General features: G+C 35.4%; 1 protein-coding gene across 1 annotated transcript in view; it reads right to left on the bottom strand.

Moving 5' to 3' along the window:
• GBE1 (1,4-alpha-glucan branching enzyme 1) overlaps nt 1-23656 on the bottom strand; it is a 291409-nt gene that overhangs the window by 18846 nt on the left and 248907 nt on the right. Inside the window, exons 13-14 of the mRNA XM_068546910.1 lie at nt 19873-20057; nt 18098-18228 (exon numbers count right to left, since the gene is read on the bottom strand). Coding sequence (XP_068403011.1) covers nt 18098-18228; nt 19873-20057 — 316 coding nt within the window. The remainder of the gene's footprint in view (nt 1-18097; nt 18229-19872; nt 20058-23656) is intronic.

Genomic DNA, 23656 nt, shown 5'->3' with positions numbered 1-23656 from the left:
GGGATCATCACACTGAAAATGGTTAGAATCTACTCACTTAATCTATAATTTATAGCTATAAAGAAAAAGCTTACAAAAGCCATAAAGTTTCAAAATATCAGTTTAGACATATTTCTCTGATCTATAATTCAAAGAAAAAAATTCTGCTGTGGCCACTTTTGGAATTCCCCAGCCCTGTGTCTCTATTACCCAGGGGATACAACCACGTCCTTTAGAAAACACAACCCTTAAACTCCAGAAATTCCAACAATTTAAAAGTAATGACTGTGAAAGAGCTTTATAATTGTAAATTACTACAACTTACTACTCAAGCGTCAACTTAAAAAAATGCAAAGCCCTGTCTTCCACTAAAGAACATCCCTCTGAAAATATAACTCAGAGCCAATTTACACTTAAACTACCTTGTTCATGTGGTTTCCAGTTCCACAGTGGATAAAAAAAATTTAGCAGGACATCTCAACACCTTCACATCTCTTTTATTCATAGCTATCTCCCAACACATAGCAGACTTCCTTCTCATAATAGCTTCTCAATACATCTTTGAAACTGATATTCAGGATGACAATTCTGATTCACCAAGAAAGGCCAAATTACATCTTATTTTTTATATTTGAGGAAAGTAGGAGAAATTATTTTCCCATTCACTTAATAAATACACACAACGTAGGAGGCACTGTACAAGATATAAAATAAAAATGACTAAGATGTGGTTTTAGTTCACATGCAACTCATAGCCTATTAAGGGGAGATTAGAAACGCATATGAATGTCTATAAATAAAGCAGAAAGCAATATGCAATGAGAGGTAGAGCCAAGGAGGGAAGGTAGGATTGACAGTCTGTAAACAAAAACTTTTGAAGGCTAGGCTAGACTGTTAAGATTTATTTTGTAATTAAGTATGAGAACATTGAAGGTTTGTGAGAAAGGTTATGACAATCAAAAAAATTAACCTGAAGGTTGAGGGTAGAATAGGATGAACAAAGGAAAGACTAAGTCAGAGAAACCAGCCAGGGACCTAACAATGGTTCACGGACAGTAGTATGGCTAAACTTGGATAATGCAAATGGAGAGACATACATAAACCAATGAGATTTTGGATGTGCAACTAATGGTACTCAAATGTAAGGAAACTGATGCTCAATTTGGGGAAACACTTGGAAAGGGAGAATAGTTGTGTCCAAAGACACACAATAAGTTTAGTGGCAGAGCTGGGATGTAGACACAAGTCAAATTCAGATCTAATTACCCTACTCTCCACAAGTGGATGCCTATTTTATGCCAAGAATCAGGCAAAGTGTTTTCGCAGGCAGTTTCTTGTTTAATTCTAAATTTGAGATTCTAAGCATAAAGAGGTTGGAATGAACATGACATGAAGAATAAAAACAAGGAAAACAGATAAAGTGATATCCATCTGAGTGTTTAATTAAATTTAAAAGATTGGTGTTAAAGGACTGTAATTCTTAACATTACTTAAGGAGTCTGAATATCTGAGGTTTATTGCATTTGTTCTAGATCAATTTCTTGTTTAGTTGGTTCATTTGGTCACTTGATTGGGGAACATAAAATTATTGGACTGAAAAAATGTACCTTGCTCAATTTGGGAAAATACAGCAGGGGAAGAATGATAAAATGATAGAATTTTTATGGAGATTTTCTTTTAAAAAAGGAGATCAAATAGATCCCTATCCATTTGGATATCATTTTAAAATATTATTTCTTCTTATTTTAAATTCAAGAGCTTCCTAAGTATTTGATATATCTATAAACAGGCTGAAGTAGATAAGAAGTTTTAAGCATTATTTTATCATGTGTCCTTACATTTGAACCAAGGAAGAGCCATGTTCTGAAGACCTGTACTAATAAGATTAAAGAAGAGTGAAGACATGAAGACTCTTAAATTCAATGGTTCTTCAAATACTTCAAAAGCTGCTGTGTTTGCTCGGCCACTTGATAAAGTGTCTGTTCAAAGTAAAAGGATTTTGATGTAAGAAGTACTATCGTTTATATCATTCTGCACTGAACTCACTTCACTCCTGCTGAAGAAACTAAGGAAATTTATTGTAAGGTACAAACCCTGAGGTTTCAGACTGAGTGACAATAAAAGGGGTTCTCTAGTGACTAGGTGGCCATGAAGATGGCAAAGCTGGTAGGTTACCATATATCTTTAAATCTAAGACACCTTCAATTTTAAGATGAATTATTTTATACACCTCCAATAAAAAGAAAAATATCACTACCATGCTAATCACTGTAAGACACATCCCAATTGAAGACTTGTTAAAATGTGAAAAAAATGTACACTTAGAATATATGAATTTGGTATGTTATTTTTAGACCTGATTCTTTAATCAACCAACCCACAGTATTATGATTGCAATAACTTTTGGGAGTTAAGTGACCCCAGGAGAGAGAATCTGTATCAAAGGCAGAAAACAGTAGGTACGAAATTCTAAGGAACTGTGAATAAACATCTGGCAGTATAAGAACAGGTGGTAGAAAACAAAAATAATTTCATGTTTTTAACAGTCTAAAGATAACCACCCAGCACAGGACTTGCCTCAATGTTCTAACATAATGCTCCCCTTTCTATGTTTCATGAATTGAATTTTATTTATTGCCAGCCACAATTCACAAAATCTTAGGTTATGGCTGTATAGCGTCTCAAATAGATCTGTCTCTCTATTTTATAAATATAGTTAAATTATACCTCATTTATTGTCCTGAACCACCGAATTGGTCATAAATGATAACCTTTAGTTGCTCTCTCTGGTCTCTTTCCAAATATAGAAGTAGCAAAAACTTTGTGATGTGTTGCTGTATGTTCTATGAATGTATATGTGTGTTAGAGTGAGGCAGGTGTGTGTGTGTGTGTATGTGTGTATCTGATTTAGGCATTTCTATCTTTAGCTCTGTCATCTAGAATATACGATGACTTAAAAATTCACCAATGGAAATGATATTTTCATTATTTGTTTGAAACTATTATAGGGCAATGGACATTTATGAGTATATTACTTTCAATAGACAATATCCATTTAGCTTTTTGCTCTACCTAACTAACTTTAATTAAAAAAAAACTCCCCCAATATTATAATATTTCTAAAATAAAATTAAAACAGAGGGTAAAATAAAAATAAATAGGAAATTTACTACTGAATGTAGTCAAAGTATATTTTAAATATAACGAAAGGCAAGTGGAACTTCCCTTTAAGGGTACAATATATTTTTAAAAATTTTTATTAGTTTATATTAAAATTTTATTGTCCTTGTAAACAGCAACAACTTCAATGCATGAGCTACACATGCATTCAAGTTTGTGAACACTGTTTTCATTAAAAGTTTAAATGACAACCACATGTTTTAATTAAGTGCAAAACAAAAGTATATTTCTAGTATAATTTAGAATGTGCTTGTTTCATCAGTAGGTTTCTGATTTTAGCCTAAAAAATAAACTCCAATTCCTGCAAGCTTACTTCCTTAACTATCCATTCTTAGAAATTGTACAATGCAGAATAACAATAAAGTAAACTCAAAGGATGAGGGGCTCAAATATAATCTACCATGTAAATTAATGGATAGCTATGCTTTTTGAAATGTATTTTCATGCAAATCATTCTTAGGCACCAAATTGAATAATTTAAAATATTGAGCACTACATATTTCTCCATGCAAATAGAAATATTATTCTAAATACTTTACAGAATTCTTTGACTAACCTAATTAGGAACTTTTCTTTGTCCTAGAAGATTATATAACTTGAACTAACAAATGTCAGTTTCTCAGCAACTCAAGAAAGGAAAAAATATGCCCACACTTCTAGACTAACCTCCCTCTAAAATTGTTGGTCTTTGTCTGTGCCATTAAAGATTACTACCCAAAGAACTTATAAATTCAATTATTTGATGAAGCAATAGCAATTATTTAGAACTGCAAAAGAAAAAACAACCGATTTTTGTACATCTTTTAAACACATACTTTGTAATCAAAATGAGTTTTGACCATGCAGATGCAACAATTTTTACAAACATATTGTGCTTTTGAACTCAAAATAATTTTGACATAGGCTATAAAGAAACGTCTTCACCCAAACTTACTCTAATACATCCTTTAATAGAGTCCTATGCAATGTATATATAAATGGAAAATATAATTGGATACTTCAAAGTTCCTGAAAAATGATGACAATTAGCATAAGTAAGCATCATCTAAGCTATTTCATGCAGACAGACAAGAATAGGAGAAAGCATCCTAAAACAGTAAAATACAGTGGGTGCATGGCTTTGGGGTCCAACAATTGCATTCTAAACCCGATTCTGCCAATTACCAGCTGTGTGTCTTCCAGCAAGTTACTGAATTTCCTGGAGGCTCAGTTTCTCACTGGTAAAATGGAGGTAATATATCAGAGGGTTGCTGTGAGGATTCACAGAAGCAATGTACATCACGTGCTTAACACAGTGCCCAGTGCTGGGAAAAATGCTCAAGTTATTAGCTGCTCTTTATATTATTATTATAGACCCTGGACCATTTAAACTGCTGTCTAAAGTGATGAAAAATGTAAAAGTAGGTCGATTTACTTTCTTACTTTTTACACCCAACTTGGCCTTTTCTTCCTTTCTGACCTTTTTTTCCATTCCTTTCTCCCATGTCTTTGTTCTCACTAGAATCTAAACACTTTCCCTGTTATTTAAATAATCTGAACATTGAAGTTTGATTGGACAGTACATTGAACTATTTGAGGACTACACACTTTTTAAAATTTTATGAATTTGCTTCTGAGAAAGATTGAGACGCCTACTCTGAACATCCTAATCATTATTTTCCTATGGCAGTATCCTCCTTGGGTTTTGATCTATGCATGCTCTTGCTAAACTTTAAGAAATAATTTAACACTACTTTAGTCATAAAAGAACAACCTTGATTTTCTTCCCTTATTTTATAGAGTTAATATTCCAGATCCGTACAATGTAACTTCTAACACAATCCCATTTCATTATCTATAAAGTTTTATTTGGACATTTTAAAAGATTTTTTTTCCTTCTTTTTGGAACAGTCACAACAGTTAAAACAGATGCATGTCAGCTTGAAGCAATTAATTCTCAAGTGAATAACTCTGATTGGTATGAGCCCTGGAGACAGACATTTTATATAATTCTTAGTTGAAGTGGATAAATGATTACATGTTTACTAAAGTCGACATATACTCAAAGACTTGTATTATCAACTTGACTGGTTAGCCTTCTTTATACAGATGACTGAAGTTAAGCATTGAACATCAGAATGACTGTGAAAAATCATATATATATATGATTTTATATATAATTTGGCAAGGCCAGGATATGCACTTAGGTATAATATTTTCTACCCTCTACCACCATCTGCCAGTTAAAGTCTGCAAAGTAAATGAACATTAAAATACTTAAACATTTGAAAGCATATTCTTTTAGTGTTGGTAGTAGAAACATCCTTTTTCTTTATTTGAAGTCAAAATTTATTAGGAGTAATGTATAGTCTATATTCTTCTTTCTCTTTTAACTTTTAAGACCAAATAGAAAATCTAATACTTTAGGGCTTACTCAGTGCTTCAGAAAGGTAAATGAGAAGGGGCTGAGCTAGCTTTCCTTGAGAAACTGTAAAGTAAAGCTTACAGGAGTATGTGTGTATGTGTGTGTGTGTGTGTGTGTGTGTGCACACATGCATCATTACTCCCAGTCATTCCTGAGCACTTCTGGGCACACAGTCAGTAACTATCAAAACTTTACCTAGGTTGATGATTGTGAGGAAGAAGATTCAAAGTAAACATTTCTCCACAGGCACCAAAAAAATTGAGTGAGAGAGCTTTAAACACACATACACATGTGATTGTTAATATATACATTTTCCAGGGGTATAATAAATCTAGTATAGTAGTTTACAATCATCTTGAAAACAATCATATTGGTTTAATCTTACTAGGTAGTTGTGGAAAAGAATTACACAAGAAAAGAGTAAAGCTGCTAAGTTATTTCTGAAAAGTGCATTTTTGTACAATTCAAAACAAAATGAACCAATGTTTTGGCTATGATAGTCAAATATAAAGATGATTTACATAATTGAAATGAGCAAAAATTATGGCACATTTTGGATCAAATTCTATGTAGACTTAATTATTTACTTTTATAGTTATTTCACAAATGTTGAGTTTTATTTAGACTATCTAAATATTATCAAAATTCCAAAGTGATGTGACTACTATGGTCATAAAAGAGTTAACCAAATCCAGTAAGACAATTCTGTATATCCCTTAGGTAAGTTGTCTGAAGCTGTCAACAAACAAAATATCACCAGGAATAAATTTCCTACATTCAAAATTATTAAGGCAAGAAAAGGAAATATACACAATTAAATGAAAGAAAGCTGATGATAGCAGGACGCTTCTCTTTCACCTCTTTGTAAAGTGTTCTTTATTCTATGGGATTTTTAGTCCCCAGACTCTTTATCCTCTAACATCCTTCAGCACCTAGCATGACACTTTCCCAATCTGCACTTGAAGCTGAAATATACTTAGATTTATATCCTGGTTTAACAAATATTTGAGCAGTCATCTTTTTCCTTAAAAAGTAATTTTACCCCTTTAAAGTAAATATGTTTGTTTTAAAAATACTCCAGCTAAATTGATCTGTGTTTGTGAGTGTCAGAAACTAGGACAGTGTAACACTGCAAAAAATGACATTTAGTCAGAGACACCAGTAACTTTTACAAAGAGAAGCAGAGAAAAACAAATAAAATTATAAGTAGTTAGTGAGACACACTTTACCTATTTTAATGGTGTTTCTACAGGGCAACAAAAGGTGAATTATCTGGTGCCCAAGTAAAAAACTGTGCTGGACTTACAGGAACTAGATTTAAATCACATTTATTCACTTACTAAGAATATGATCTTGTGAAAGTTATAAATCTTTCTAATGCTTATATTTAATTTGAGGATAAAAATACTTGCCTGACCCCATCACTAAGATGATGCGAGGGCCAGATGAGTCAATATAAATAAAAGTATTCACACATATATACAATGGAATATTACTCAGCCATAAAAAGAAATGAAATGGAGGTATTTGTAATGAGGTGGATGGAGTTAGAGTCTGTCATACAGAGTGAAGTAAGTCAGAAAGAGAAAAACAAATACAGTCTGCTAACACATATATACGGAATCTAAGGGAAAAAAAAAAAAAAAAGGCCATGAAGAACCTAGTGGCAAGACGGGAATAAAGACACAGACCTACTAGAGAATGGACTTGAGGATATGGGGAGGGGGTGGGGTGAGATGTGACAGGGTAAGAGAGTGTCATGGACATATATACACTACCAAATGTAAAATAGATAACTAGTGGGAAGCAGCCGCATAGCACAGGGAGATCAGCTCGGTGCTTTGTGACCACCTAGAGGGGTGGGATGGGGAGGGTGGGAGGGAGGGAGATGCAAGAGGGAAGAGAAATGGGAACATATTGTATATGTATAACTGATTCACTTTGTTATAAAGCAGAAGCTAACACACCATTGTAAGGCAATTATACTTCAATAAAGATGTTAAAAAAAAAAAAAAAAGTATTCATACACTGTCAAGTGTTATGCAATTTAACTTTTGGTACTAATTTGGAAACCATCTCTAAAATACATCTGATCCAACCAATTCTACTTAATTGAATAGAACCAGGTCATGCTAGAGTTCTTCTACCTTTCAAAAAGCTATGATTCCAGGCTGCTCAGTATTTCCTAACAGTCATTAAACATCACAAAATTTCACTTAGTGAATAGGGGAAGACCATGGTAGAAGGGGCAATTAGGGATCATCTTCACAGAGCTACAGCTGAAGTTATGAGCATGTGTGAGTTCTTCAAGGGAAAAGAGCAAGAAAAAAGAATAAATGATTGGGTTTGGATCTGAGGGGAAAAAAGACAACACAAAGAGTGATTGATTAGAGAAGAAAGGGAAATCAAGATAGTGGTGCAGCATGTGGAGAAAGTGGAGGTAAGGAAGAAAGGTGGGCCAATGGTACAAGAATGAGGAAAAGATATAGCAGGGAGCAGAAGACTTTTAATTCCACTACTTCGGAAGGACAGAAATCAATTTGTAGCGGTGAAATGGGGAACAGGAAATGAAAAAAGAAGTATGACAAGAGAATGTAGGCAACAGAGAGGATGCGTATCTACTCCTCTCATCCTTTCTTTTCCTTCCTTTTATTATCAAATTTCTAGTGCATTTTTAGAATAATGATAATGACAGTAATTATGACCATCGCAGCTAACAGGTACTGAGCTTATAGTATGTGCTGGACACTGTTGCCAAGCCTTTCACATGCCAGTAACTCATTCAATTCTGACAATAATTCTACAAGTAGGTGTTTTAAAAATGAGAAAACTAGGAAACAAAGACATTACTTTCATGAGTAAGTGGAAGAGATGGAACTTGAACCCTCAGATGGTCTTAATCCAGAGCCCATGCTCTTAACCACTATCCTAGTAAAAAGAGCAAATTTCTCAATGTTTACAAGTATAAGACCCAGAAATACCTACTGCCATACAAGTTACATGAGCCTTTGTGAGATAAGAATGTTAGGGTAAGAGAACAAACTGAAGAAAGGAATGTTTCAGAATCAGAAAAGAATGCTACCAGAGAAACTTATTTTCCTTTTGTTTTCCTTAGCTGGACAAAAAGGAAGAGTGTTAGAAGGGAAGGTAGTAGAGTGAAATTGACTATTTCCCTAAGTAATAAAGAGCTTATGGGGAAAAATTTACAGTAATGGTTATAATTTTACAGACAAAGAAAATAATTTTCTGTTTTAATTAATGTTCCTATAATAAATGTTAATTGCTTGCCAATAAAAGGTAATATGACTGCACTTAAGTTATATATTAATTAAATAATTTTACTTAATAACATAATAAAGAATGCTTTCCTTATTCAACAGTTGGTATCATGTAACTACCAAAAGGATGAATTAGTTCCACAGATAAATTTCACAAATAAAATAGGGATTAATTAGGCATTTTGCCATCATTTAGGATAAGAGATACCACATTAACAGAATTAGAGATGGTTCTTACACATGGTTATAACTGAAACCACTGTTTCCAAGAACGCATTGTTCATGGCTTTACTTTTTCCACTTTTCTCTGGAGAGACACAACTTTCTTTGGTTGTAGCACCCATATATCCTTAAGAGCCCTTAAACAGTTATAATGAACCAGTAATTAAATAATGGCTTAATTTTAAGAAATCTTCTGGAATACTCAGGTACCATTTTCAAATATAGATGAAACACTGAGCCCTCAGTTTGACCCGGTGAGATTCTGAGTTAGAACAGCTTAACAGAAAACGACGAAAATAAAAATATCTCACTTATAGAAGATCCAAACAGCTTTCTCATAGGCAGGAGATATTCACTGAAAAAAAAAGAAAGGGGGGGGGTGTGGGGTGTGGGCTAATTTCTACAGAGAAGATCCAGAAGGAAAAAGTAATTTAACATCCAATATATTAGAAATTTATTTTAGATACTGAATGCTCTATTTAAAAAAAGCTGGCATCAGATATAAAGGTGATATGTATAATTTATTTTTCAAAATAAAAGAGAACAATCTGTTCTGGACTAATTAAATAAAGGACTATTTAAAAAGAAAGTTTAGATATGAAATCTTTCAGGCTAGTGTTTTCATTGTGGATTTTTCCTTCCTCTATAGTTTGCAATGCTATTCCCTAGGAAAGGAAAAAGTTTACTAAATGAGATAGTGAATGTAAAGTGCTTGCAGCACGCAAAGCATATGTTTGTAATAGATGGTAGATCTTATTATGAAAGTCTGTTCAGCAAGTATTCTGACAGCAGATTCCACAATTTTAAATTCTACAAAATCATGATGTATGTTATTGATAATATTTTATCAATTTTTCCTTTCTACCATTTAATTAAACATCTGCTCTAAGGGAAAAGCAATAGATTATAGAAATCTTTGTGTTTTAATTACTTAATTTTGAACAACATTTAAGGGCTCTTCCACCATTAGGAAACTGTATCCTCCATCTATCCATCCATCTATCCATACATCCATCCATCCATCAATCAGCAATTTAGCTTTATGTTTACCTAATATATTCCAAGTAAAGATATAATTGCTAATATAAGAAAGACAGTCTTACCATGTATCTTGGAGTCAATTGCCATATAATAGTACCGCTTTTCACAAATCGGTAAAAATACTTATGCTAGGAACAAATGTTTTCCTCCCATTAATGACACAACTAGTAGGTGAGAATGTCCTGTTTTCATAGCATACAATAATATTTCTGATTTCTGTTTTCCCCAGAAAGGCAAGAAATAGAGGAGAGAAATCTCGACTAAGCTATTGTTAGATGCATTTCTGGAACCAGAGGAGACTATCACTGAGGAACTGAGCTATGAACCAAAAACAGAAATGCTGTTGAATGACACTGAATAGCACTCAGCTATTAAAAAAAAAAAATCTAAAAACATTTGTGTGTAGTAAGGGCCCACTCATTATTCATTACTACCTATAGTCCTATGAATATATATTAAGCCAATCTAAAAGTGTTACAGCAGTTGCAAAATATTTTTCTTACTTTGTGATTCATCTCAAATTCCTGAGTAGAAAATGAAGCTAAATCATAGGCTCTTCATTGCCAGTGGAGGTGAGGGGTACACGTTTGTCATTATCATTAAATCACAGGGGTTTCTGGACAGTGGTTAACAATGAAAAATTACCAAAAGTACCTCTAGGTAACGAGGTAATGTTTAAAAGTATTACTTTCACCTTGAAACTAAAGAAGGCTAACCAAGGCCATGAGTGTACATCCATTTTGAAGCTACAGAAACAAAAGGAGGACTTATGTTAAATATAAAATTGTTAGTAGGATAACCTGTCCCCATTCGCATGAAAAGAGCTTCATCGCTAAATGGACACACAGAGTAAAAGCGCTCTTCCGCTCTCTCTCTCTCACACATACGCACATGAGGAAAAGAAACATGCTTGCATCTGTTCAAAGTCACTATGTAGATCTTTTATGAGAAATCCTTGCAACTTGTTTTTTTTTTTTTTTTTTTTCTTTAATTTTTTACCAAAACATCTAAGCCTGGAAAACTAAAAAGTTAAGCTCTAAATTTTTAGTCCAGAAATTAACCTTTACATATAAAATCTTGATAGAATGTGGCATCTAGCTAATCCTAAATTAAGTCCTTTGTTTTTATTTGCTGCATAAAGCCTAGATTCTAACAAACACAGACTGTTACATAACCATGCTTCAAAGGCTTCTGTAAACTAAGCAACTCACAACAACATCTCTGCCTTCAGCGATCACACTTCAGTGAATCATCCAAGTGACCTTATATGCTCATAAGAAACTCTGTGTACAGGTTGCAAATGTCAGTGTCTGAATTTACATTTTAAAAAATACATCTTTCAGCAGTTTAATGAAAATATTGCAAAGATCTTGAGTCAAATCCAACTATTTACTCATCTGTTCCCTTAGCTTTAAATATTTTTGGCCTGGATTCACACATTCTTCACAAGCCGTAATTTATGATTATTCCTCTTAACATCTCAATACCGTAACAGTTTGAAAAGCCATTTGGAAAGGGGGTTGCTATAACACTATTATTCTCACCCCACCTCAAAAGCATGCTGACAAATAATTTGAAAACATTTGTTACTAGTGTTGTTTATGCTCTCAGAGTGGTAAGAGTCTGTACATACCAAGACACATACCTTATAAATGAGCTGTGAGGGCTTAACTTTTACATAAATATTTTACAATAAACTTAACTGATGTGATGCATCAGAAGGTTTCACTCTGAGCAAAGAACTACGGCACATTTATATTCTCCAGAATGCAGAGAAATCACAATAATTGACCTGAGGCAATTATTTCATGTTTTGCTTAAAAAAAAAATTTTTTTTTTTTTTAGTTTTTTCTTTTGGATGATGGTGACAGGGGTCACGAGGAAGAATCTGTGGGGAAAAATCTGTAGAGGGTGATGGTGTGGTACTGTGGGGACCTGACGAGACAGACGTTTGTGCCATGAAATTGTGTATAATTTTCTCACGCTACCTATTTTCCCAGAACTGTATCAAAATCATTTTGAACATTACAGAAGTAAGTCATCATCTCTAATACCACTATTGCTACCACCAGCAACTAAATGCACACACCCATGAACGGCAGAAAGGGGCACCGTGGTCTAACAGAAAGAACATGGGCTTTGTAATACACTGCCCAACCTTCACCAGCCTGTGCTGGAGGGAAGTTGGATACTTGCTTAAAGGCCTAGTTTCCGGATCTGTCACACGAGTCTAACACAACCTACCTTACGGGGCACCTGGGAATGTTAAACTACATACTTAATGAAAATGGCTAGCAAGCAGAAGGCCCTCAAAAGAGGGCCCCTTCACCCATGCTCTCCCCTACGTCACTCAAAATGAGGCAGCGTCATTAGTTTTATTCAAAATGGATTAGAAAGAGCAGTTTGTCCTTAGGGGCTTAGCAGTTTTCCTCTTGATTCACTGCTGATTTGATAATGGTCTAAGTGAAGAAATGTGACCACAGACAGACAAGAATGATTCTGATACTACAAAGGGCATTATGTTTCTTTCTTTCTCTCCAGCTAAACAATGTAAAATCATGAGCAAATATACCACATCAGGAGAATGCATTTTGTCTTCCTGCGCATGTACCCTGCCAGTACATCGGGTCTCAGTTCTGCGTCACCCACATTGCTATCCACTGTATGAAAGAACACTGGTGATTATTACACTGCAGATGAGTGGCTAAAAAGACAAATGGGAGACAGCGCACAGGCAAAGGGTTTTTATTGTTGCTACCTTTTTTGTTTTCTAGAATATGGCTACAGATTCCTTTTGCAGAAACAATACTACGTCCTTTAGCAATCACCATGAAGACCAGGTTCAAAACCTTAGTAATACAAAGCAGACAACCCTCTCAGCTTTCCAAATTTATCATCTTATTTTGAAGTGACAGCTAAAAGCATCCTTAAAGCGTTGCTTCTGTTCTGCCTGGCATTGCCCCCAAAATAGCTCCCCTTACAACAGTTTCTTGGGAAGACAGTCAGCACATATGCTACACAGATCTGAGCGAAAGTTGATGTCTTGCTATTTGATATACCGGATACACAGGTTCAAAAATGGAACTGCTCAAGAATTCAGACATGCTGCCTATTGCAGGTTTGTATTTCATAGGGACAGAGGAAGTTCAAATGACTTCTTTAGAAACTTTAAATTTGTTCTGGTACCAAATCCTGCTTTTCTGGGAATTAAAAATTTGATGAATTTCTTGACTTGATTAATACATCCAATCTTGCCTCTGTGGATCCTTCACAGAGAAAATCTGTATTCAGTTCACTGGCTCAGTAGTTGGAAATACCAGTGGCACAGAAGAACACTTTGGTAAAGTCAGAAACTACAGCACAGAAGTCCCAATGTTTTTGTACTTTCTATACCTGAAATGATTCTATAATGCTGAACGACAATGTTGTTTAAAGGTATAAGAATAAAGTCAGAAAGATGAAAGACCAAAAAGAAGTGAGACTTGTAAAATGCTAAGGATAGTAAAAAGAACAGTTAAAGCTAAGCTAGAAACAACAAGAAGCTGAAAGAAGAGATCTATCTATTGCTTAGGGAAGATGGTACGATCATAACATTAATACTCTAGTGCTCTTGTATCTTCTCTATTAATAGTTTAGAGACAAAAAATAATGTTTTTTTTATGTTCAATGTTAAATTTGGAATTTTAGTTAAATTAGCTGAATAAATAAAGAATAAGGGAGATAGGACATAATACAAATACACATAAAGAAAAGCTAAAGCTTTTAATTTGAAAGTGAATAAAATATGAGTGAAAAATGTGATGGCTGCCAGAAAAGCTGATGTAACTTTAACTCCGTTAACGAGAGAGCAGTCTCAAGATAAGAGGAGGTAATGGGGCACTCTATATCACACTTGCCAGACCATATCTGGAATATTCTGCTGTTAGTTCTGGAGACACAATGAAGAGGAGTGTGAACAATGCTGGGCGGATTTTGATAAGAGAGACATGATGGTAACAGGTCTGGAAAGTATCACAAGAATCTATCAAAGAAACCAGAGGTATATTTGGTCTGGAAGAGGGTAGACTAAGGAGAGGTGGTACTGTGAGGAACAAGTTAAATGCCTTTTTGATTTGAATAGCTGGCATATAGAACAGGCATTGGCCCCAGAGTACAGAATTCATGCATTTACATTTAAGGCTATATTAAAAAAAAAAAAACAACAAAAAAAAACTTGAATTGTTTACCTTGTGAAATAGTGAGATTCCTAAGACTGGAAAGTGTTCTGATGTCTGCTATGATTTGTGAAGGAGTATATAGGTGGGATTTCTGCACTGAACTGGGTTATTGGAGTATAAAGCATTTCAAAAACCAGAAGTTTTTATGATTTCAAGCTAGGAGTTAGGGCTGGCAGTATTAATATAGCTAATTAGAAAATATGGTTTAAGGTATGTTGGAAATGCTCTCCTGCTCTCCTTTCCTCAAAAACAAAAAACCCTCATTATAAAAAAAAATTATTCTACTAGATATCTAGTCCATTAGGTCTTCCATACTTTTGAGTATTCAAAAAGACTGTTATTAAAATGCAAATGTCCTTAGAGGAAGCAATAACATATAGGAATTAGTTACAGCTTGTTGACAGAAAGACAGGAATGAGAAAGGCAGCAAGAGTAAATAAGGTCCAAGTGGGCACAAATCTGTAGAAGACAAAATCCTTGTAGTAAAAGAACCAAACAATATTTCTTCAAGGTTCTCTTAGAGACGCAACAGATGACTAAGGCTGCAACTATGACTTCTATAAAGATATGGCCCAAATTTCCAAGATCTGTATATCATTACAACATTTAATGAGTACATTTTCTGAAATGAGTCATTAATGTAAAGCATTCAGTATTTATTAATATAGAAATTTTCTGTATAACAGGTGCCTATGGGCGTTTAAACAAATTGCTAAATTTCAAAAGATTCAATTTGTGGCAAGGTTTACCAAAACCAAACTAGACTTTCATGTACAGTGTAACTTTGTATCATTAAACAAAATTAACTTTTGGGGTGGCTTTTACTTAGTAAAATATACTATGTTACTATATATATTTCCATTTAATAATATTTATTAAATTACACAGACTTCAGATAGGAGATCAATGCAGCTTGAGCCAAGATTTTTCTCCTAGACAGACATCATCATTGAAATTCCATGTATTTCCATTTGTCAGTGATGCTAAATTAAATTCATATTTTCTATTCCCCAAACTGGTTACTCCTCCTTGCTTTGCTGTCCTCAGTCATAATACTACTACCGTTCTTCTCACTCTTCAAAGTGAAACCTTGTATCTTCTTTTCTACACCCCATGTCCAAACAACTGCTGAGTCCTTTCACTGTAAGAAAGCGCTTCATATACCTCTTTCTAGCCTATGGACATTACTTTAGTTCATACCCTAATTATCTTTTACGTGTACTTCCATTTTTCATAATTGATATCTGTACTTCCAACCTCTCTCCTCATAAAAGCTAACACCCTGGATACATGAGAACTTTTCCAAATGCGTACATTCTTATCAAGTAGCTCCCTAGCCCAAACCCTTCAGTGACTCACTATGAAACTATAGAAAAAAGCCTAAACTAATTAATAAGGCATTAAAATATTCTATTATGTGATGGCAATCTATCTTTTCAGTTTTATCTCTGAGTACTTCTCCCTAGGGTCACCATTCTCCAGTTAATCTATGGTACTGTCCATTGTCTAAGGATAGTCTCTGATTTCCAGCAGCTGGAATAGCCTTCCTCAGTTTTTTCTACAATTTTATCCATTTCTCAAGGTCCAGGCTTAAAGGTCTTTTCTTAATCAATCAATCGGTCCACCAATCATCTCTCTCTCTCTCCCTCCCCCATCCAGGCTTAAAAGTCTTTTCCTTTTCAATCAATCAATCAATCTCCGTTGTTTTTCCTCTCTCTCTCTCATATTTATTTATTTTTCTTTTACTTATCCTCTGTTAAACGTGAGGATAAGTTTGTGGAACGTTCCTGCCCCATCCCCTTTACTGCATTATGCCTTACATCTTAAATTGGTTTTGTACATCTCTTCTTCCCCACTTAGGGTCAAGGGCAGTACTTAACTAACAAACACTGCAATAGATCACAAGTGTTCTGTAATTGCATTTTGGTTTGATAATAATCAAAATTATGGTTTGATTATATGACATTATTAGATATAGCAGGATTTAGTCCAGGGGTATTACTTTAGCAGTTTGTAGCTGAGAAGGCTTATGTATGAGTTGCTACATGTCTAGCATCTGTTTGCATTTCTTCATGGAGATGGTGAGAACATTTGCCTCCTGAACAGTACAGCTCTTCTTTAGTGCAGACAACCTCATTACACTGATTTCCATTGTCTGAGCATTCTCTGTGTTAACTGGGGCAGAGTTAGGCTATTAGTCACAGCGATAGCCTTCCCTCCCAAATGCTCTGATGTCCTGTGGGATGGTGATCTGGGAGGGTTGGGGTAGAAGACAGGGAACATCCTTCACGACCCTCAGTGTCACTGAGCAGCACAGGTGCCACAGGCTACTTACCAGACAGTATGGCCCTTTACTCCTTACTGCCAAGAAACGCGCTGTCTGGGCAACCACTTCACCAAGGAGGCCACTTCCTGGAGCCTCAGGGGTAATTCCTGATCATGACGAAAGCTACTCATGACGATAGCATTCTCCTCCCTAGGCACCTCTCTGGGGCTATGGGACTGAATTCTGGTCAACGGGATACAAAAGGAAATCTGCTAAAGTGACTTCATTCTTGAAAATAGACACAAATCTATTTGCCTTTTGTTGTGTCTGAAGGTGACATTTGGAACCATGGCTGTTATCTTGCAACTCTACCAGGTGCCAGCCTTTGGACACTGCTGGCACCCTGGAAGTTAAAAGCAGAAAGGCCAACGGACCAGGGAACTTGATGATATTGTCACAGTGCTGGGGTCCCCCTGCCTCAGGGCTTTCATTGTTTGGCAAAATGCATTTTCCTTATTGTGTGAGCCAGTCAAATAGGGGGTTTCTCTTACTGTAGCTAGAGACACCCTGACGCGTAGGACTTCATGCTGGCATCCGGCATCTCGCTCAGGTGGCAGACATTAATCATTGTTAGGGCTTCAGGGGAGGAACACATTCTTTCTACTGCCTGTTTAAAAATCTGTGCTGGTTTGTTGCTAGATCCTGAATCTGTCGCTTTTTCCCATGGATTGGGTAAGCCATAATCTCTTTAAAATACACAGCAGGTTTCACTTTGTAACAATGATCACACTTACAATTATTAATGTTTGTCTTCTTCACTAGTTTAAAAGCTCAATGAGGGCAGTGACTGTATCTGCCAGGAAATTCCTGTATTTCCAGCACCTAGCACAGGGCTGGCATGCAGGTGTTCGATAAATAGATGCTTAGTAAATATCTGTGAAATGAATGAATGGACGAGTAAATGAATGTACAGACAATATCAAAACATTCTCCCTATTATTTCCCTTGCTTACACCTCCCATGCCCTGATTCCTTACCAATTCAGGCCCACAAAAGTGAGCTATGTCCTGTATTTTAGGAGACAGGAAAAAGAAAGGGGAAGGAAGCTATCTTTACAGCTACTGTCTACTTGCTCACTCAGTGGAGAGGGGGAAAGGAGACAATTCTCAGGGGCGACTTACAAAATATTTTCATAAAGAGAAACAACAGTTATCTCCTATACTACTAATAGTATATTAATAGTATATTAATCCTATACTACCTATTGGATTAAAATATTACTTAATAAAATGTTAAAAATCTTACTTTTTAGAGCCAGAATGGAGTTTAGGGTTAATTTAGTGTAACTGAATTAAGCAAAGGTTTATCAACTATTTTAAGTCCCTCATTTTTCAGATGAAGAAACTGAGAGCTACTGTCACCAAGATCAGCATTAGTTTTTCTGATGCTCTATGATGCAATAAAAAAATTGAATGCAGACAGCCATATTCATTGGCAACAAAAAGGATATTTTCCTGGCACTGTCGTTCCAAGTCGGTAATCAGTGTAGCTGTTGCTTGGATGAAAGTTGAAAACAAAAAGAAGGCCTGCTCTCTCAAAAGCAATGATCTTATTGGATTCATGCTCTTCACTAACATGGGCCTGTAAGAATTAACACACATAATACATTTAAATAATACCCAGATGCTGTTACAAGTAAATTCTTTACTTATTTTTACAAAAAAGTTGTTTTTGTCTTTATTAACAGTCTTGTTAGTTATTAAGCCAAAAATGAAAATTCTAGCATGTTATATTTTTTGAACATGTTGCAATCTTGCCCTATCAAACTCTAGGCCAACAGCAGTCTCAAAAATTGCTTAAGGAGTATAAAAATCTCACCAGCAACTTGCCAACTTCAAACAAAGCACAGACAGAGGATTAGAGTTTTGGCTTAGGTTTTAGGTAAAAATATAGCACCTGTGCTATACATAAAGCATCTGTGTGTGTGTGTGTGTGTGTGTGTGTGTGTATTAGATCTATTTATAAGTGAATTTTCTTTAAGACTTTTGTTTTAGTCCTTAGATTAATGAGGTAAGGTATATAAAATTACTTTTCAAAATATGATGTAACATTGTTATTATATCCAGATTTCTGAAGTTGTAGTTTTCTTAAAAACTTTACATTATTGCACGACTTTGTCAGATTCAAAAACAACCAAGGGTCCTTCACGGTATACTTTTTTTTTTGTCTAATAATAGAGAAAGTCTGAAAAGGAATTACAACATCTACAAGCCCTCTTATTTTATACACCACATTTTACAGTAGGTAGTGAGAAGGCTTTGTTCTTTCAACCCTACCCTCTTCCAGCCCCAGCTCTGAGAGGACTCATTTCCATGCATGTCAGCAGCGCCACTCTTGGTAATTTAGAAACGTGAGCTAAGGCTCTAGAGCAAACAGCATGCCTTTTGGTATTCAACACTGTTCCTATTGAAAAGGAGCATCATTTTGCTCTCTCTTCTGGAATCAGCGCTACTAATAAATGCGATTAGGGTGTTTGTGTCATGTAGCCAATCTTACTGAAAATATAAGTACCTTTGTTCAACCATTAAAAAAAAATCAGAGACACCAGAGTAAAAACACATCAACAGTAATTTCAAACAGCACCAGTAGAAAGTAAATGGATTATAAGTAACACATATTATATGCTAATTTTTGCAAGGGAAAAAAAAACACTGTATAAAATCTGAACCTGTTAATTACATTTTCTAAAACTTATTGAAAACTGAGACTTTAATTCCAGAGGAGAGTCAGGCTCATGAAAAATACAAAACAGCACGCAGGTATAATGGCATCTATTGAAATGACAAGTTAAGAGACCAGTAAAGGAAGGAAAAAAAGGAATAAAGAAATCTCCATGTTGTCAAAGCAGTTTCTTTATGACAGCATAATTATTTATATAAAGAAAAATAGTCAAAACAATTAAGATATTTCCACAGCAATTTCCAAAGTGGATTCCATGCGGAGCTTTTGTCATTTATTTTAACCAATTGAAATAAAAATTACTAAATTTAAACAACAACGACAAGCTAACCAGGAATGGAAGCAGGGAATTATGTTTAAGATTTTCATTATCTATTGGGGAGACTTCAGTAACATGTTTTGACAACCTGAAGTATGTCACAGGGCACTACACACTGAATAATAAAATGCTGTTTAAAAGATCTGCATATAGATTTAAATCAATTGCCATTCTAAGCATGTACAACACTGGTGACTAAAACATAACATTTAGAGTAAAGAGCTTACCTGTGGAGCTGAAAGCCAATGACATCTTTCTTCTAATTTATTCATATCCCTGTCAAAGTTATTTAGGAACTTATAGCGGAGAAGGTCATCATCAGTTAAATGAAACTGCCTTCTTGCATAATGGTAGCTCTCATTATTTCCTTTTCTTGGGAAGTCTAACCATTCAGGATGCCCAAATTCATTACCTGCATTTGAAAACAAACATAAACATCACCTGGTAATATTAACATTTCTTATTAAGATAACTTAATAATTGTATGTTTTAAAGTCTTTGAAATCAGTTTAGGTTATAATTTACTATAGCTGTGCCCTATAAATGATGCACAACCCTGGCTTAGAAACAGCATAGTCTAGCATGCAGTACCGACAGCATTTGGACTCAAAAGCCCAGGGCACAGTTTTAGCCTGGTCACACATTCCTTGTTCTACATCTCATTTTCCTCATGCACAAACTGAGAACAGTATCTCTGTCATACTTCCTATTTCATCTCTGAAATAATCTCTGAAATCTCGGGGTAATTTTTGAGATCTCTATTTCTATAATCTCTGAAATCTGTACAACGCTTTGCAATTTCCAAAGGCTGTATGTACATTATTTTTTGATCCTCGAAGGAACTCTCTATTATATCCATTTCACAGATGAGAAATCCAAAGCTCTAGACAGCTAAGGGATTTGCCCAACCTCACATGAATAATAACTAGAAAAGCAACCGTTAAAATTTAGTTCTTCTCGTTAAAATCCAAAGTTCTTTCTAACTCGTCACATCAGGCAAGTACGTTTTAAACTTCAGGTGCTTCAGAAACCCAAGTCATCACTTTTATTATTCATTTTCCCCATCCCTTTCTCAGATCCATGTGCCACCATTAGACGTATATCTTTAATTTAAATGTGTGTGTGTGTACGGCTGGGACACTTCGTTGGGAACCCATTTGATATTATTTCTCATTATAATGATGAGAACCAGAAACCCGATACACTTTAAAAATGAAATAAAATAATAACACCTACATATTATACATTCCTCCTTCTGAAAATCAAATTTAGATATCAGTGGTCTAATAGACTGGCTCCTATTGTTTTCCCCAGGTTAGATTTCTATTGTATGGCTTCTTTTTTTTTCCTCCTAAAAATTAAACACTACTTTCCAAAATTTACTGACATTTGCCACTTTAATGCTGCAATTTTCTAAGCCACAGGTTTCTCCTTTGAGTTGGAAAGTACCGTAGCTGACACAAGTGTGTCCTACTTTAAGGTAAATAGTTGCTAAGTGAAATAAGTCAGACAGAAAAAGACAAATACCGTATGATCTAACTGATATGTGGAGTCTGAAAACAACAATAACAGCAACCAACCAGCAAACAAAAAACAAGCGCATGGATACAGAGAACAGACCAGTAGTTGCCTGAGGTAGGGGTGGGGGGTTGGGCAAATGGGTGAAGAGGGTCAAAAGATATAAATTTCCAGTTATAAAATAAAAATTAAAAAAATATGGGGATGTAATGTCCAGCATGGTGACTATAGTTGATAATACTGCATTGCATATTTGAAAGTTAGCTAGGAGAGAGTATCTCGAGAGTTGTCATCACAAGAAAAAAAAAATGTTTGTAACTATGTAGGGTGATGGATCTTTTAACCGGACTGACTGGATGATCATTTTGCAGTATATACAAATACTGAGTCATTGTGTTGTACATCTGAAACTAATGTAATGCTAGGTCAGTTATACTTCAATAAAAAAGAAAGGCAGAAAAGAAGCTAGCATATTAATATTCTAATAAATAAACACTCACAAGCTATGATGTGATTCAAAATGATTTACTGTAGAGTTGCTTTAAGTGGTAAATTCTGCTAAGAAACACTGCAATTTACATTTAACTTTTCAGGACTACAGTCATCAAAATAAAAATAACATCCAAATATGTCTGTAGCAGCTTCATAAAAATTAAAGTGTCTGCAAAAATTTTCCTTAACTCGAGTATTTCAGTCTCAACAATATTTCTTATATTGTTGTCTGCTACGTGACAGAGGAGGGAACCAGATTTCTAACTCCGCAGGCCTTTATTTACTTTATGGTGTCTTAAAGTGATACGGGAACTTCCCTCTGCTACACTTAGGAGGCCTGCCTAGGTCTGGAGCCTGATTCACATCAGCCCATGGTGAACCCATGGCATAGCTTGCTCCATCATCCATTCAACGAGCAAAAAGATGCACCTCCAGAATTGTAGTCCAGCACATTCATTGCTGATAATGAAGGTACTGCCAGTCTGGAGGAAATTATATGTCCTAGTGCTAGTGGGATTTCAACTAGTTGGGAATTTAGGCGAGACCAGAAATGCCATAGGGTAGCTAAAGTATAGTAGCCTACAAACCGGATCCAAGCTCTCTATAGGCAAAATACTTTTATTTTGGTATGACCATGAATCTCTGAGTTGACTCCAGTATTAATAAGCAATTTCTTTGGCCTTTTTGGGGGGAGATTGTTATATCACTGCCATCATGATTATCATAGTAGAAGCAGCAACAAAAGCTTAATGTTGGCTTATTATTTGCCAGGCACTATTCTAAGCATTGCACATGAATTAATTCCTTTCATTTTCAACAGCCCTGAAGTAGTTACTATTATTGTCCCAGTTTTATAGGTAAGGAAACTGAGGCACAGAGAGTTATTAAGTAGTGGGGCCTATGAGCCCAGACAGTTTGATTTTAGCACCCTCACTCTTGGTTACCACTCTCCCGTATTGCTTAGAAGCAGATACCATGGAAATATAGTGCAAAAATTGACCAAACTCTCATATGTGGACAGAGATTCCAAGATAATGGAATGATGTGCAAATGTGTTGAGTGAGAAGGTGAGATGCAGTAAGGAGTTTGGTTTAGCCATGAAATAGGGCTTGTGGTGAGGAGACGAGGTGAGACAGGCAGGGTGAAGCTAGATTAGGATGGGCCTTATAATCTTTAAACCTTAAGCTACTTTTAAGTAGGAGGATGCAAAGCTCAAATGTGTTTTTATTAAAGTATCTCTGGTAAATACAATGTGGAGGAGACACTGGATATTGGAAATAGCTGAATGGTAGGAAAGCTAACATGGAATTCAAAGTATAAGATAAGAAATAACCAGGGGAGTTCCCTGGTGGTCCAGTGGACTCTGCACCTTCCCTGCCAAGGGCCCAGTTTCGATCTCTGGTTGGGGAACTAAGATCCCACTAGCCGCACGGCGCGGCCAAAAAAAAAAAAAAAAAACAGAGAGATGACCAGATGCAGTGGGAATGGGGAAAAGAATGGCATTTTTGAGGTGGAAATAACAGGATTTGATGACTGCCTGCTGCATGGATTTTAATTCCAATGAGGACATTTTTGAGAAACATGAATTTAGGCAATTGAATCTCTCCGGGACTCAGTTTCCTCATCTGTAAAATAGGATAACAAGTTTCATAAAAGCTCTTTTAAGGTTCAAACAAGGTAAGTAAGGCACTTGGTAAAGGGTCTGGCAGCTAAAGTTTTCAATGTCTGGCAGCTTTTACGTTACACACTCATTACTGACGTTGCTCAGGAAAGAATGACATAAAAGCCAATAAGTGAGAGTTACTATAAACCTAAAATTTCTGGCTCCCATCATTCTGAGGAGGGAACTGACCAGCCCAACTCTGCAGCAGACATACAAGCAACCAGGATGAATTCATGGCAGCTATTTGGCTCTTCTTCACTTGGTTTTGTGGAACAAAATTATTCTTCTCTTTAGAGTGTGGAAATTTTACGCTGATGCGTTCATTCGTATATTCAATA

The sequence above is a fragment of the Eschrichtius robustus genome, chromosome 6, assembly GCF_028021215.1.
Source record: "Eschrichtius robustus isolate mEscRob2 chromosome 6, mEscRob2.pri, whole genome shotgun sequence".
Taxonomy (NCBI): domain Eukaryota; kingdom Metazoa; phylum Chordata; class Mammalia; order Artiodactyla; family Eschrichtiidae; genus Eschrichtius; species Eschrichtius robustus.
The sequence above is the reverse complement of the archived record's forward strand: the minus strand, read 5'-3'. Positions and strand labels throughout refer to the sequence as shown.